The 17,306-nt window shown below is 47.2% G+C and overlaps 1 protein-coding gene across 2 annotated transcripts in view; it reads left to right on the top strand.

The window, feature by feature from the left end:
* The window catches only part of CAPZB (capping actin protein of muscle Z-line subunit beta), a 59,461-nt gene that overhangs the window by 24,073 nt on the left and 18,082 nt on the right, over positions 1–17,306 (top strand). For both annotated transcript variants that reach the window (XM_060758822.2, XM_060758821.2), the window contains exons 2-4: positions 7,563–7,652; positions 9,672–9,793; positions 12,616–12,729. In XM_060758822.2, the coding sequence (XP_060614805.1) occupies positions 7,563–7,652; positions 9,672–9,793; positions 12,616–12,729 (326 nt within the window). The remainder of the gene's footprint in view (positions 1–7,562; positions 7,653–9,671; positions 9,794–12,615; positions 12,730–17,306) is intronic.

Below are 17,306 nucleotides of genomic sequence, written 5' to 3' on the forward strand. Positions count from 1 at the left end.
CGTGCTTTCCCCAGATTTGAACCTCCAACCTGTCAGTCCTGCTGGCACAAGGGTTTGACCCATTGCGCCACCGGGGATCTGTACTCATACTGAAGCCTACTAACGCACATTGAGGCCCTTCTCCCACTGAGGCCTTTCACAGACTGAGACTACTAAGCTAAAGGCAGGGGATGAGAGAATGAAAGGGTAGAGAAAGCTGTAACCAAACAGATGCTGACCTGAAGCTTCCCGTGGAGCAAAATCTCTTTGCAGGGAAAGCATGAAAGGGGCCTTGTTTACCTTGGCCACAGCTCACTGTTAACTTCCTGGCTCTCAGATCTCCAAATCCCGGAGTGGCCAGAATCGTCATTTGTCCCCCCAAAAGACGTCCAATTTGGAGTTCTTTGCTCCCGCAGTGGAGAGGCGAGTTTGGTGGCGCATTGCCATCCACCCTGAAGCCCCGAAACCTGGAAGATTTTGCAGCATCCTGGCCCTCGGGGTCCAAAGCCTGCGTCATCAAGGAAACAACTCAGAGTACAGATTGAGAATTACAGGGAGGTTTCTCTCATATTCCATCTCTGCTCCCACGAAGCCATTCCAGCTGGCGCTTGGAGTTCCCACGATCTTGGCGGCGTTTGAGACCCTGACCATGCCAGCGTGCCTTTCCTCCTCCATTGTGTGTCAGAAGTATTAACAAAATATTAGCAAAAATGTGAGTCAAGCACTGAAAGGGTTAAATGGTTGCAATGAGTAAGCAGTTGTGCCTGTAGCTTAGTAGTCTCAGTCTGTGAAAGGTCTCTGTGGGAGAAGGGCATCACTGCATTGATAGGCCTCAGTATGAGGTAGGCCTCAGTATTAGTTTGGCTCTGAATATGGGAGGTGTTAGTCTGAGAAAACCCTCAGTGTTAGCAGACCTCAGTGAGAGAGGTCTCAGTGTTAGTTAGCCTCAGTGTATGAGAGGTGTCAGTCTGAGAGAGTCCTGTTAGCAGATCTCAGTGAGAGAGGTCTCAGTGTTAATTAGCCTCAATGTATGAGAGGTGTGAGTCTGAGAAAGCCCTCGGTGTTAGCAGACTTCAGTGAGAAAGGCCTCAGTATGAGGTAGGTCTCAGTATTAGTTTGCCTCAGTGTATGCTAGGTGTCACTTTGAGAGAGTCCACGGTGTTAGCAGACCTCAGTGAGAGAGGTCTCAGTGTTAGTGAGCCTCAGTGTATGAGAGGTGTCAGTCTGAGAGAATCCTTGGTGTTAGCAGACCTCAGTGAGAGAGGCCTCAGTGTTACTTAGCCTCAGTGTATGAGAGGTGTCAGTCTGAGAAAGCCCTCGGTGTTAGAAGACCACAGTGAGAAAGGCCTCAGTATGAGGTAGGTCTCAGTATTATTTTGCCTCAGTGTATGCTAGGTGTCACTCTGAGAGAGTCCTCGGTGTTAGCAGACAGTGAGAGAGGCCTCAGTGTTAGTTAGCCTCAGTGTATGAGAGGTGTCAGTCTGAGAAAGTCCCCAGTGTTAGCAGATCTCAGTGAGAAACGCCTCAGTATGAGGTAGGTCTCAGTATTAGCTTGCCTCAGTGTATGCTAGGTGTCACTCTGAGAGAATCCTTGGTGTTAGCAGACCTCAGTGAGAGAGGCCTCAGTGTTAGTTACCCTCAGTGTATGAGAGATGTCAGTCTAAGAAAGCCCTCAGTGTTAGCAGACCTCAGTGAGAAAGGCCTCAGTATGAGGTAGGTCTCAGTATTAATTTGCCTCAGTGTATGCTAGGTGTCACTCTGAGAGAGTCCTCGGTGTTAGCAGACCTCAGTGAGAGAGGTCTCAGTGTTAGTTAGCCTCAGTGTATGAGAGGTGCCAGTCTGAGAAAGCCCCCAGTGTTAGCAGACCTCAGTGAGAGAGGCCTCAATATGAGGTAGGTCTCTGTGTTAGTTCATCTCAGTGTATGAGAGGTGTCAGTCTGAGAAAGCCCTCAGTGTTAGCAGATCTCAGTGAGAGAGGTCTCAGTGTTAGTGAGTCTCAGCGTATGAGAGGTGACAGTCTGAGAGAATCCTTGGTGTTAGCAGACCTCAGTGAGAGAGGCCTCAGTGTTACTTAGCCTCAGTGTATGAGAAGTGTCAGTCTGAGGAAGCCCCCAGTGTTAGCAGACCTCAGTGAGAGAGGCCTCAATATGAGGTAAGTCTCTGTGTTAGTTCGCCTTTGTGTATGAGAGGTGTCACTCTGAGAGAGTCCTCGGTGTTAGCAGACCTCAGTGAGAGAAGTCTCAGTGTTAGTTAGCCTCAGTGTATGAGAGGTGTCAGTCTGAGAAAGTCCTTGGTGTTAGCAGAGCTCAGTGAGAGAGGCCTCAATATCAGGTAGGTTTCTGTGTTAGTTCGCCTCAGTGTATGAGAGGTGTCAGTCTGAGAAAGCCCTCGGTGTTAGCAGACCTCAGTGAGAGAGGCCTCAATATGAGGTAGGTCTCTGTGTTAGTTCGCCTCTGTGTATGAGAGATGTCAGTCTGAGAAAGCCCTTGGTGTTAGCAGACCTCAGTGAGAGAGGTCTCAGTGTTAGTTAGCCTCAGTGTATGAGAGGTGTCAGTCTGAGAGAATCTTTGGTGTTAGCAGACCTCAGTGAGAAAGGCCTCAGTGTTACTTAGCCTCAGTGTATGAGAGGTGTCAGTCTGAGAAAGCCCCCAGTGTTAGCAGACCTCAGTGAGAGAGGCCTCAATATGAGGTAGGTCTCTGTGTTAGTTCACCTCAGTGTATGAGAGGTGTCAGTCTGAGAAAGCCCTCAATGTTTTCAAACCTTAGTAAGAGAGGCCTCAGTATGAGGTAGGCCTCGGTGTTTGTTTGCCTCACTGTATTTATTTATTTACAACATTTCTACCCTGCCCTTCTCAACCCCCGAGGGGGGACTGAGAGCGGCTAACACTGGCAACAATTCGATGCTGCAATATCACAATATAACAACAATATAAAAGCGTAAATGCACAATAGATTAAAAACAATCACATTAATTATACAATCACATAGCCGTTTCCATTATCAGAACAATGACATGGTCCAGTTCAGTGTACAAAGTGCTAGTCAAAGCCTGGTTCCAAAACCACAATTTCAGTTTTTTTCCTAAAGGAAAGGAGGGAGGACGCCGATCTAATCTCGCTGGGGAGCGAATTCCATAAGCGGGGGGGGGGGGGGGGGGTAACCACCGAGAAGACCCTGTCCCTCGTCCCCACCAGACGTGTTTGCGAGGCCGGTGGGACCGAGAGCAGGGCCTCCCCGGTGGATCTTAAGCGACGAGGTGGAAGTAAGCTGGGCATGAGAGGTGTCAGTCTGAGAAAGCCCTCAGTGTTAGCAGACCTCAGTGAGAGAAGTCTCAGTGTTAGTTAACCTCAGTGTATGAGTGGTGTCAGTCTGAGAAAGCCCTCGGTTTTAACAGACCTCAGTGAGAGAAGCCTCAATATGAGGTAGGTTTCTGTGTTAGTTCGCCTGAGTGTATGAGAGGTGTCAGTCTGAGAAAGCCCTCAGTGTTAGCAGACCTCAGTGAGAGAGGTCTCAGTGTTAGTTAGCCTCAGTGTATGAGTGGTGTCAGTATGAGAAAGCCCTCGGTGTTAGCAGACCTCAGTGAGAGAGGCCTCAATATGATGCAGGTCCCTGTGTTAGTTAGCCTCAGTGTATGACAGGTGTCAGTCTGAGAAAGCCCTCAGTGTTAGCAGACCTCAGTGAGAGAGGTCTCAGTGTTAGTTAGCCTCAGTGTATGAGTGGTGTCAGTCTGAGAAAGCCCTCGGTGTTAGCAGACCTCAGTGAGAGAGGCCTCAATATGATGCAGGTCCCTGTGTTAGTTAGCCTCAGTGTATGACAGGTGTCAGTCTGAGAAAGCCCTCGGTGTTAGCAGACCTCAGTGAGAGAGGCCTCAGTGTTACTTAGCCTCAGTGTATGAGAGGTGTCAGTCTGAGAAAGCCTGCAGTGTTAGCAGACCTCAGTGAGAGAAGCCTCAATATGAGGTAGGTTTCTGTGTTAGTTCGCCTGAGTGTATGAGAGGTGTCAGTCTGAGAAAGCCCTCGGTGTTAGCAGACCTCAGTGAGAGAGGTCTCAGCGGGAGAAAGGTCTCAATTTGAGAGAGGCCTCAGTGTGTTAGTAGGCCTTGGTTTGAGAAGTCCTGGTGAGAGAAGCTCCAGGTTGAAGGCCTCGTGTGTGAAGTCTGTTGTGTGTAGAAAGGTACTGTGTGAACTGTGTGTAGAAAGGTACTGTCTTAATTTAAGGGTCGCTGTCTCTGCTGCATTGGCACCTTCTCTGTGCCTTTTGCTTGCATTGACCGGGGAGGAATTCACACCGAAGCATCGGTTCCCAGGCTCCCTGCGTGGCTGGCATTTTTGGAGAAGGAAGCACTGACGCCGTTTGCTCGGGGCTCGCATTGGGAGTGCTCGGCGCCTGCCCTGGCCTTGGATCGTGTGCCGTTTCCTTACTTAGAGGGGAAAAGTCTCTTCTTTGGCGGCTGTATGTACTCTGAGAGAGCAAAACACACACAAATTCCATTCTGACTCCCCGCAGTGCGCTCTGCCTCTTCTGGGCCAAAGCTAATGTTTTTCCAACATCATATGATTATAATTAATTATTTTTGACAATTCTGTGCTTAAATGCATTCTGATGTTAATATGTGGTAGATTTTGAGTTGCGAGTTGTATTATTTTGAGTATTGGGGGCTACTTTGAGACTCGTATAAGAGAGGAAAGTGTCGTGGTCTTATCAATAACACTATGTCCCTTTAATAATAATAATAATAATAATAATAATAATAATAAGGTAAAATAATAAATGTAATAAAAATAATAGAGTAAAATGGAGATAATAACAACAGTAATAATAGATAAAATAATATCTGGTTCCAAAACCACAATTTCAGTTTTTTTCCTAAAGGAAAGGAGGGAGCAAATTCCATAAGTGGGGGTAACCACCGAGAAGGCCCTGTCCCTCGTCCCCACCAGACGCGTTTGCGAGGCCGGTGGGACTGAGAGCAGGGCCTCCCCGGTGGATCTTAAGTAAAGTAAAATAATATAAATGTAATAATAACAGTAGTAATAGAGTAAAATAATAAATGTAATATTAATAGTAATAATAATAATAGTAATAGTAATAATAATAGTAAAGCAATGAATGTATTAATAATAATAGTTAATTGAATAAAGTAATATAAATGTAATAATAACAATAATAAATAGGGTAAAATAATAAATGTAGTCATAACAATAATAATAACAGTAATAATAGAGTAAAATAATAAATGTAATAGTAGTAAAGCAATGATTGTATTAATAGTAATAGGTAATTGAATAAAGTAATATAAATGTAATAATAACAATAATGAATAGAATAAAATAATAAATGTAATAATAGTAGTAAAGCAATGAATGTCTTAATAATAACAGTTAATTGAAGAAAGTAATATAAATGTAATAATAACAGTAATAATAGAGCAAAATAATAAATGCAATAATAGTAGTAAAGCAATGAATGTCTTAATAATAATAGTTAATTGAATAAAGTAATATAAATGTAATAATAACAATAATAAAAAGAATAAAATAATAAATGTAATAATAATAGTAAAGCAATGAATGTATTAATAATAATAGTTAATTGAATAAAGTAATATAAATGTAATAATAACAATAATGAATAGTGTAAAATAATAACAGTTTTAATAATAACAACAGCAACAGAATAAAATAATAAATAACTTTGAGTATAAGACAAGGGGGGCTTCTTCAACCTAGAAAAGGGCCCAGAAACTCGGCTTATACTCGAGTATATACGGTAAATGTATCACCACACAAATCTGCATCTCAATCATGATTAAACACAATCATGCATATATGGATGATTAAAAATGATTCCCCATTTAATTGCCATCGATTTACATATAATTACTGCATTCGTTTATCACCTAAACCATTTACATCAAGAATGGAAGACCTTCACAATTTCCATCTCTAAGCCTGACAATGGTGTCTATGTGTCTCTCTCGTGTGAGCCCCTTCCAATGTGCCGATCCCATTCTGTGTTTGTTTATTTATCGTATCAGAGGCAAACCAAGGTTGTAATGTATTTGAAAACACAAAGTTTAAAACTCGGCCTTATGCTAAATGTCCTTTGACCAGTATTTGGCCCCTTGGAGTACCTCTGGTGTGGCTGTGGGAAGGTCCTCCATTGTGAATGTGGCTGGGCTGAGGCTGCATTGTAGTAGGTGGTCTGTGGGTCTTAAGATGGAAAGCATATATCTGTGTTTTAGATGGATTGGGTAGGAATCAGTTGATTTTCCCTGTAATGGCAGTGACAGAACCTAGAGCTTTGGAGAGCTTCTGTTCAACCATTTCAAAGCTCTCTGCTTGGGTGGTGATGGCAGAATCGTCAGCATAGAGGAAACTGTCTGTCCCTTCTGGCAGTGGCTGGTCATTTGTGTAAATGTTAAAACATTGATGGAGCAAGCTTTTTTCCCCTGTGATAGGCAGTAAAAGCACCTAAAGCTTTGGATAGCTTCTGTTCAAGCATTTCAAACCTCCCTTTGGGCAGTGATGGCATGATCATCAGCGTAGATGAAACTCTCTGTCCCTTCTGGCCGTGGCTGGTCATTTGTGTAAATGTTAAACATTGATGGAGCAAGCTTGTTTTCCCTGTAATAAGGAGTAAGAGCACCTAAAGCTTCAGAGAGCTTCTGTTCCACCATTTCAAATAATAAATAATAATAAAAAACTTTATTTATACCCTGCCACCATCTCCTCAGTGGGGACTCGGAACGGCTTACATGGAGCCAAGCCCGGACAACATATTACAGTAGAATAAAACCAAACCAAAAACATAAACAACAAACAACATCATCAAAATTACATAGAAGAAAAAAAACATTCCAATAAACACAGTCACGATAACTGTGTGTGGGCCACATGTACAGGATAAAACAATTAAAAGACCCTAATGAGATACAAATAGGAGCAGGTTATTTGCAGGGAGCTCATAAGAATTGTGAAACTAAACTTCCCATTTTGAGGAAGTTTAGTGGCAGAAGCGTTGAGGGGAGCAATAGTATCATGTTGTACACCTACTCGCCAAAGGTGCAGTGGAAGAGCCAGGTTTTAAGGTCCTTTTTGAACATTTCTAGTGAAGGGGCTTTCCTGATCTCTCCAGGTAACGAGTTCCAGAGTCAGGGGGCCACAGAGGAGAAGGCTCTCTCCCTTGTGCCCACAAGACGGGCTTGTGAGATTGGTAGGGGCGAAAGGAGCCCCCCCCCCCCCGAAGATTGAAGGGCCCGGGTTGGTACATGGAGAGAGATATGATCACGAGTGTAGGCGGGTCCCAAACCTTTTAGGGCTTTGTAGGTGATAACCTGTACCTTGAATTGGGACTGGAAAATAAATGGCAGCCAGTGGAGCTCCTAAAACATAGGAATCGACTGTTCCCTATAACTAGCCCGTTATTAATCTGGCTGCCGAACGTTGGGTGGTGATGGCAGGATCATCAGTGTAGGTGAAACTCTCTATCCCTTCTGGCAGTGGCTGATCATTGGTCTCAATGTTAAACATTCTGTGTTGCATGGGAGTAACTGTTTTTTTTTTTTTATGTTTCTCTTTCAGAGTGACCAACAGCTGGATTGTGCCTTGGATTTGATGAGGCGTCTGCCTCCCCAACAGATTGAGAAAAACCTCAGTGACCTGATTGATTTGGTGAGTACAGATTTGGTGGGTCCAATGACACAGAGATGGTTTAGCTTTGCACCATTGCATCCCGGCAGGTTGTTGCCACCATGAAAGGCTGGGTATGTTGCTAGGTTGAGGACCCTTGTCAATTAAATTGGGAACGGATGGCATATTGTGCCCGTGGCTCCTGACAAAGTGGACAGGAGGCAAATGAAGCGGAAGAGGAAGCCGGTGAAGGAAGGCCCCTCGAGGGCTGTTTTCTCCCCGCAAATCCTGCAGCTGGGCCTGAACTTGTTGAACCTAAAGGCGGAGGCCTCTTCTAAGCCGCTTAACACCCGATCCCCCCTCGAGCACTATCGGGAGAAGGCCCCTCATTGTCCTGTGGGCAGAGGAGGCCCTAGGTAATTTTCGACGGTAAGCAAACAGTATTTTGGTGCCCCCCCCCAACCATTCACTGATATATATTTTCTGTTCGTCGTGGGAGTTCTGTGTACCATATTTGGATCATTGTAGGTGAACTATACATCCCAGTAACTACAACTCGCATATGTCAAGGTCTATTTCCCCCCAAGAGCACCTCAAGAGCACCCCTGGGCAAAAGCAACTATACCGCAAGTGCTTACTTTGCGTAATGGTTGCGCCGCCCCTGCACCCATGCCCAACTTGAACGTGGAAGCGAGTCTCCAACATTCCCGATGAGTGGGGGGGGAGACCCTTTCGGGGTCACTGAGCGCTTCCTCGGTCATTCATTAGCAGAGGGGTGGCGTGCCTCGCCACATCTGCGGCCGCTTTTTCGGGGGCCGTAATTACCGCTCATTACAGCCCTTGTCAGTCAGGGGCCTCCCTGAAAGGCGCCCGGCCGCGGGTGCCGGCAATCGGCCTTGGCACGGACTCTAATTACCAATTATTGGGAAGGCTCGGCGGGCAGCCGCATGGAAGGGGGGGGGCGGAGAACATTGCGGTGGGAACAGGCCGCAGAGGAGGGCTTTCAACATAATTGAGTAAATTAGGGCACTTTCTGCGGGCCGGAAGAGGGCAAAACTGAAGCCCTGGCATTGCTTGGACACTGGACTAGATGTTATTATATCTATATAAATATAAAGAAAAATGTAATGTTCCCGAGGGGGTTCCATATCCGCGGTTTGAAGAAATGCAGATTTGGCCTCCCTGGGACGCCTGGACAAGAAACAATCAGGGACAGGTAATCCCCACTCAACAAAGGATTCCTCCAGGCAGTAACAAACAATTTTCCTAGTTTCCAGCAGGCTCACAACCTCTGAGGATGCCTGCCATGGATGTGGGTGAAACATCAGGAGAGAATGCTTCTAGAACATGGCCAGACAGCCCGGAAAAACCTACAACAACCCAGTATCTTTCGAAATCCGAAAAATACTAAACTTTTACCTAAGAGACGCTTTACTGCAATGGGACTTGGATTTTGGGGGCCGCAAGCGCCCAACGTGTGGCCAAAATGGTGTTCCTCGCCCCACCTTTTGTTTTCAGAAACCCGACACGTGTCCCGGAAATGTATTTTCTCAAAGTTAACTAGCATGGTAATGCTTGGCCGCTTTCCTGGAAAGTATATGAAACCCCACCCAGAGCATGAGCGAGTGGAAAAAATTAAGCTGCCGTTCGCGGGCGGCTTATTCTCTTGGATTTCCACTCCATTATAAATATTTACCGCTTTCTCAAACTCTTTTTTTTCTTCCTGCCCCCAGCCATTGCTTTACAGGCCTCGGTTTGGCTGCGTTCCTCCCTCTCGTGCGTGCGTTTCGCTTTACGAGACCACACTCGCGGCCGCGATAATGGGGCCCGAATTGGCTTAAGAGCGCAGGCACACGCTGCTGGGCCCATAACCAAGGTGGATTTATTGACCTCTTGAGCGTCTGCTCAAACACAAACTATTCTGCCTTGGTCAACCACACCTGGAATCACACTGTGTCCCGTTCTGGGCCCCGCCATTGACTCTAAGCTGGGGTGCGTTTCCAAAAGTGGGGGAGCCCCTTTGGCCTGACCTCCGCCTGTGTCTTTTTCCCTCTCCCTCAGGTCCCCAGCCTCTGCGAAGATCTCCTGTCCTCCGTCGACCAGCCCTTGAAGATCGCCCGCGACAAAGTAGTGGGGAAGGACTACTTGCTCTGCGACTACAACAGAGATGGAGACTCGTACAGGTGACTCACCTGCCCGCCCTCCCATCCTGACTTCCCCTTTCCTTGCCTTTCTCCCCCTCCCTCTTTCTCTTCCTTTCAACCTCCATCACTTTTTTCTACATCCTTCCTTCCCTCCCTTCCTCCTTTCCCTCCTTCCCTTAAACTTCCCTTTCTCTTCCTTCTAACCTCCTGCTTGGCTTTCTTTCCCTCCCTTCCCTCTATCCCCTCCCTCCTTTTTCTTTTCCTTTCCCTTCCTTCATTTCTCTTCCTTCCTCCCCCTTTCCTTTCCCTTCCTCTTCCCCTTCCCCATCCTTCTTTCCTCTCTTTCAATCCTCCTTCCTTCTTTCCTTCCTCTTTTTATTTCCCTTTTCTTTCCCTTCACTTTCCTTCCTTCCTTTCCCTTCCCTTCCTTTACTCTTCCTTCCAACCTCCCTCTTTCCTTTACCTCCCTCCCTCTTTCCTTCCTTTTCTCTTCCTTCTAACCTCCCTCTTTCCTTCCCTCCCTCCTTCCCTTCCCCTTCTTTTTTCTTTTCCTTTCCCTTCCTTCATTTCTCTCCCTTCCTCCCCCTTTCCTTTCCTTCCCCTTCCCCCTCCTTTTCAATCCTCCTTCCCCTCCTATCTGTCTCCCTCCCTCCTTTTATTTCCCTTTTCTTTCCCTTCACTTTCCTTCCTTCCTTTCCCTTCCCTTCCTTTACTCTTCCTTCCAACCTCCCTCTTTCCTTTACCTCCCTCCCTCTTCCCTTCCTTTTCTCTTCCTTCTAACTTCCCTCTTTCCTTTCCTTTCCTTCCCTCCCTCCTTCCCTTCCCCTTCTTTTTTCTTTTCCTTTCCCTTCCTTCATTTCTCTCCCTTCCTCCCCCTTTCCTTTCCTTCCCCTTCCCCCTCCTTTTCAATCCTCTTTCCCCTCCTATCTGTCTCCTTCCCTCCTTTTATTTCCCTTTTATTTCCCTTCACTTTCCTTCCTTCCTTTCTCTACCTTCCAATCTCCCTCTTACCTTTACCTCCCTCCCTTTCGTCCTCCCTCTTCCCTTCCCTTCCTTTTCTCTTCCTTCTAACCCCCCTCTTTCCTTTCCTTCCCTCCTTCCTTCCCTTCCCCTTCTTTTTTTCTTTTCCTTTCCTTCCTTCATATCCCTTCCTCCCCCTTTCCTTTCCTTTCCTTCCCCTTCCTTCCTTTCTCTTTTTCAATCCTCCTTCCCCTTCTTTCAATCTGCCTTCCTTCCTCCTCTTATTTTCCTTTTCTTTCACTTCACTTTCCCTCCTTCCCTTCCCTTTTCTCTTCCTTCTAACCTCCCTCTTTCCTTCCCTTCCCTCCCTACCCCTTCTTTCTTTTCCTTTCCCCTCCTTCATTTTTCTTCCTTCCTCCCCCTTTCCTTCCCTTCCTTTTCTCTTCCTTCTAACCTCCCTCTTTCCTTTCCTCCCTCCCTTCCCCTTCTTTTTTCTTTTCCTTTCCCTTCCTTCATTTCTCTTCCTTCGCCCCCTTTCCTTTCCCTTCCTCTTCCTCTTCTTTCTTTCCTCTGTTTCAATCCTCCTTCCTTCCTCCTTTTATTTCCCTTTTCTTTCCCTTCACTTTCCTTCCTTTCTCCCTTCCAATCTCCCTCTTGCCTTTACCTCCCTCCCTTTCTTTCTCCCTCTTCCCTTCCCTTCCTTTTCTCTTCCTCCCAACATCCCTCTTTCCTTTCCTTCCCTCCGTCCCTCCCTTCCCCGTCTTTCTTCTTTTCCTTCATTTTTTTCCTTCCTTCCTTCACCTTGCCTTTCTTTTCATTTCCTTCCCTTCCTTTCCTTCTTCCTCCCTCTCTCCCTTCCTCCTTTTCTTTCCTTTCTCTTCCTTTTGTTTTTCTTCCTTTCAATCTCCCTTCCTTTCTTCCCTCCCTCCCTCCCTCCCTCCCTCCCTCCCTTTTCTTTTCCCTTCCTTCCTCTTTCCTTTCCTTCCTTTTTCTATCTCATCCCCTTGAGGGGCCAGGGAGACGTTTGGTTCCCTTATCTTGCCCTTGATCTCAGCCAGCCATCCCTTCCCTTTCTGGCCATCTGGGAACAAAGCCTGCCTTTGGGGTGAGGAGCGCCCCAACAGCTGGCGGAGGAGGAGGAGGAGGAGGGGGCCAATTAGCGCTCAACATCTGGGAGACGTCAATAGCCGGGACATCTGGAGAGCCTTTAAAACACACACACCAGCATCCATTTAGGACCCCCCCCCCCAGCGCTCCTCTCTTTGCCGTTCCTTAAATGGGATCCTTATGGGGTGAAGTTGGTGCCAGCAACGCTTTGAAACCCGTGACGTTACAGCCGAAATGGGCCAGCGAGGACCCCAACCCAGCTGCCTTTCTTCTCCCAAAGCCCTTCAACGGGTTTCCAGTACCTGTCTGCACATAAAGATGTATTTTTTTCTCTCCAAGGGTTAAATTACCCATTTGTATTCTGCTTCTTAAAGGGCTAAGGCACCAATATGTGCCAAATGGGGTCCTTTTGAGGGGGGGGGGGGCAGAGAAAGTGTGAAATCCAGTGAAAAAAGTGATCCCTTCAACAGGTTACCAGTACCTGTCTCCATAGAAAGATGTATTTTTTCTCTCCACAGGTTAAATTACCCGTTTTTATTCTGCTTCTTAAAGGGCCGAGGCACCAATATGTGCCAAATGGAGTCCTTTTTTTTTGGGGGGGGGGGGAGGCAGAGAAAGTGTGAAATCCAGTGAAAAAAGTGATCCAGAGATGGAGAAAAATAGATACAAGTCAGGAGATCCAGATGGACGGCTATAGATCAGGCATGTTAGGAATGGTGGGAATTGAAGGCCGAAGTTGGCCTAGGTCTGATGTCGTGCAATGCTTAGCGTCCGGATGCTTCCCTCTTTTGCAGATCCCCATGGAGCAACAAATACGACCCGCCCCTGGAAGACGGCGCCATGCCCTCGGCCCGCCTGCGGAAGCTGGAAGTGGAAGCGAACAACGCCTTCGACCAGTACAGAGACTTGTAGGTCCACGTCTCTTATGCTTTCTCTCTCTCTGGGTTGGGAAGGTGGTCATTCTTCTCACAGACCAAGACCTGCCTCACATTGCGAGACCTCCTCTCAGACTAAGGTCTACCTCACACTGTGAGGCCTTCTCACAGACTAAGGCCTACTCATACTGTGAGGGCTTCTCACAGACTAAGGCCTACCTCACACTGTGAGACCTCCTCACAGACAAAGGTCTATCTGTGAGGCCTTCTCACAAACTAAGGCCTACTCACACTGTGAGGGCTTCTCACAGACTACTTCACACTGTGAGCCTTCTCACAGACTAAGACCTACTCACACTGTGAGGGCTTCTCACAGACAAAGGCCTACCTCACACTGTGAGGCCTCCTCACAGACTAAGGCCTACTTACACTTCTCGTAGATTAAGGCCTACGTCATAGTGTGAGGCCTTCTCACAGACTAAGATCTACCTCACACTGTGATGCCTTCTCACAGCCTAAGACCTTTCTCCCACTGAGGTTTACCTCAAACTGATTGCTACTAATCTACAGGCACACCTGCTTATATAGATATTCAGCTTTTGTTGAGTCGTTGCATTATTTAACCCTTTCAGTGCTTGACTCACATTTTCATAATTTTATAGTGTACTTATTTACTTTATTTACTGGTTTACAAAAGCAGTAAGAGGTTGATATGTCTTGAGAAGGTGGTTGGGAGATGATTTCAGGCCCACAATTGCGAATATCTTTCCTTTAGCTTGATGAATGCTCAGCAAAAGCCCAGCAAAAGCTGTTGCACTGAACACGCTTATCTACTGTGCTGTCGAAGGCTTTCGTGGTCAGAATCCCTGGGTTGCTGTGAGTTTTCTGGGCCATGTTCTAGAAGCATTCTCTCCTGACATTTTGCCCACATCTATGGCAGAGGTTGTGAGGTCTGTTGGAAACTGGGAAAGTGAAGTTTATATGTATATTGTCCAGGGTGGGAGAAATAACCCTTGATTAGCATTGAATGGTCTTGCAACTGCAAAGTCTGGCTGCTTCCTTCCTGGGGGGAATCCTTTGTTGGGAGGTGTAATCTGGTCCTGATGTTTTCATGTCTGGAACATGGCCAGACATCCCGGAAAACTCACAGCAACCCACTTAACATGCAGTCCGTCCCTTGAAAAGGATGCAATTGTGGGATGCCGGATTGTTTGGAAGGGAGCGAAGCGAAAGCAGGAAGGCCGCCCTGAAGCCGATGCGTGACGACGAAGCGTGACGGCCATTGGCCAGATGGGCAACCAAGGGGGGAATTCCATCATCATCAAGGCCACCGCGCTCCTTCCCCTGGTTTCAATTGAAGGACCCCTTCTGTTGGGCTTTGATTAGTTCCTCCTGCGAAGTAATGCGAGACAGGCCCCTCCGTTGCATTCTCATTGTCTTCGTCAGCCTTTGTTTGGAAAGAATGTCCTTTTGGCTCCAGGCCTCCGCGGGGTGCATGGTTTCCCCCTTTTCGTGCCTTGCTTTGAAGGTCCTCCTCCGTTCGGGAGGGTCCGTTTCGAGGGAATGATAAGGTCCCGTCCGGAGATGCCTTTCGGACTACATCGGAAACCTTCAAAAACTGGGAAGGCCCAAAATAAAATGGCCTCCCTTCATATCCTTGTGCTTGCTTGGCTCAACATTTCGTACACACACACACACATACATATATATGTCTGTATGCTTCCAACAGACCTCACAACCTTTGAGGATGTTTGTCATAGATGTGGGCGAAACGTCAGGAGAGAATGCTTCCGGAACATGGAAAACACACAGCAACCCAGCGATTCCAGACATGAAATTCTTCGATGGTTTTCCCCTCCATTGCTTGAAACAAAGGAGAGCGAGCCATATGTGTGTCCTGTTCCTTTGGAGCCCCCTCCTCACTCCCCCCCTCCTTCCCCGTCTGTTCTCCCCATCTGGATCTGGATTCAGCCCTGGTGCAGGCCGACCTGCGACTCTGACTCTGAGGAGGAGGGGGTTCGGAAGGCCTTTGAAGTGCCTTTATTGCCCTTGGCTCAGGCGTAAGACCCCCTCCTCGGAAGGAAAGGACGGGCGCAATAATTCGCCACAGCTTGGGCTGCCAGGGGTCTCCCTCCCTCTTTCTGCAGATTGGACCCAGCTGTCTTTCGGCACCGAGAACGGCTGCTCGTTCTCCTCTTCTCGCCAGGCTTTTTACTTCATTCAGAAGGGAGGGTTTGAGGAAACAATCGTGTTCAATGTTTCTATCTGGAAACAGCAGTAGCCTTGAGGCCCAGGTGCATGCTGTATGACATCATTGGTCACTATAACTACTATTACTGGCCCTAGACCAGGCATGGGCAAATATGGGCCCTCGGGGTGTTTTGGACTCCCAACTCCCACCATTCCTAACAGTGTTAGGGATGGTGGGAGTTGGAGTACAAAACACCCCGAGGGCCCATGTTTGCCCTCACCTTGTCCTAGACTTGTAGGCTCTCCTCATACAATATAAAACAATACAGAAGTAGGGGTGTTGTGTGGTTTCCGGGCTGTATGGCCGTGTTCTAGTAGCATTTTCTCCTGATGTTTCACCTGCATCTGTGGCTAAAGGCATCTTCAGAGGATCTGTTGAGCAACTTCAACGGAGGTCCGTTGAGTGATGTTAATGGAGGTCCGTTGAGTGACATTAATGGAGGCCTGTTGGGTGACGTTAATGGAGGTCTGTTGGGTGACGTTAATGGAGGTCTGTTGGGTGACGTTAATGGAGGTTCGTTGGGTGCCGTTAATGGAAGTCCGTTGGGTGATGTTAATGGAGGTCCGTTGGATGATGTTAATGGAGGTCTGTTGGGTGGTGTTAATGGAGAGTAATGTTGAGTGAAGTTAATAAAGATCCCTTGGGTGATGTTAATGAAGGTCCGTTGGGTGATGTTAATGGAGGTCCACTGGGTGACGTTACAGGGTCAATTGGTTGACATTAATGGAGGTCTGTTGAGTAACGTTAACGGAGGTATCTTGGGTAACATTAATGGAGGTCTTTTGGGTGGTGTTAATGGAGAGTAATGTTGTGTGACATTAATGGAGGTTTTTGGGTGATGTTAATGGAGATCCGCTGGTGACATTAATGAAGGTTTGTTGGATGATGTTAATGGAGGTCCGTTGGGTGATGGTAATGGAGGTCCGTTGGGTGGTGTTAATGGAGGTCCACTGGGTGACAGTAATGGAGGTCCCTTGGGTGATGTTCATGGACATCCATTGTGTGATGCTAATGGAGATCCGTTGGCGACATTAATGGAGGTTTGTTGGGTTATGTTAATGGAGGTCCGTTGGGTGATGTTAATGGAGGTCCGTTGGGTGACGTTAATAGAGGTCTATTGAGTGATGTTAATGGATGTCTGTTGACGTTCATGGAGATCCATTGGGTGATGTTACTGGAAGTCCCTTGGGTGACATTAATGGAGGTCCCTTGGGTGATGTTAATGGAAGTCCCTTGGGCAACTTCAGAACTTCCGAAGATGCCAGTAGCCACAGATGCAGGCAAAACGTCAGGAGAAAATTCTGCTAGAACCCACTGGCCATACAGCCCGGAAACCGCGCATGCTTTCCTGTATTCCTTCACTGCAAGGAGAGATGGAAGGATCAGAGGGAACAGGGCAAAGGTTTCGGAGCGCTTCCTGTTTCTTCTTCACCGCGGAGCGTCCCTCTCCTGCTCTGAATCCCGCCTTTGTCCTCCCAGCTGCCCTCCAGATGTGCAGGAGCATACCCAACCGGATTGGTATGTTTGCTCAAGGGCTGCGCACACCTGGGCGACTTTGAATGCCTGTGCTGCAAAGCCCCGCCGGCCACATACCTGCGCAAAGGCCGGATTCGCTTGAGCTGCGGAGTTATTCCAGTTTTCCGTTGTCTATTGCAATTGCAGTGAGGTCGCGAGGTGGTTTGAGGGGTCACCAAAGATAATCAGAAAACACAAAGGAGCCCTTTTGGCAGAGAAAACTGAAGATCTCTCCTTCCGTCCTCTTCGTTTTTGGTATTAGTGAACTATAACTCCTAGAATTCAAAAGCAGCCCCCCCCCCCCCTCAACCCAACCAGTATTCAATACTGGTCATGTTTAGTGTGGGCTCGGTTGATTGTAGCTGACTACAGCCACTACAACTCCCAAATGTCAAGGTCTATTTCCCCCCCGACTCCACCAGTGTTTACATTTGGGCATAGTGAGTATTCATGCCAAGTTTCGTTCAGATCCATCATTGTTTGAGTCCACAGTGCTCTCTGGATGGAGGTAAACTACAACTCCCAAGTGCAAGGTCAATGCCCACCAAACTCTGATGGTTGTGGGAGTTCTGTGTGCCAAGTTTACTTCAATTCTATCGTTGGTGGAGTTCAAAATGCTCTTTGATTGTAGCTGAAATACAAATCCCAGCCACTACAACTCCCAAATGTCAAGGTCTATCCCCCCCCCCCCCCCCAAACTCCACCAGTGTTTACATTTGGGCATGTTGAGTATTCATGCCAAGTTTCGTTCAGATCCATCATTGTTTGAGTCCACAGTGCTCTCTGGGTGGAGGTAAACTACAACTCCCAAATTCAAGGTCAATGCCCACCAAACTCTGTTGGT

This window comes from Anolis sagrei, chromosome 13 (assembly GCF_037176765.1).
Source record: "Anolis sagrei isolate rAnoSag1 chromosome 13, rAnoSag1.mat, whole genome shotgun sequence".
Lineage (NCBI taxonomy): Eukaryota > Metazoa > Chordata > Lepidosauria > Squamata > Dactyloidae > Anolis > Anolis sagrei.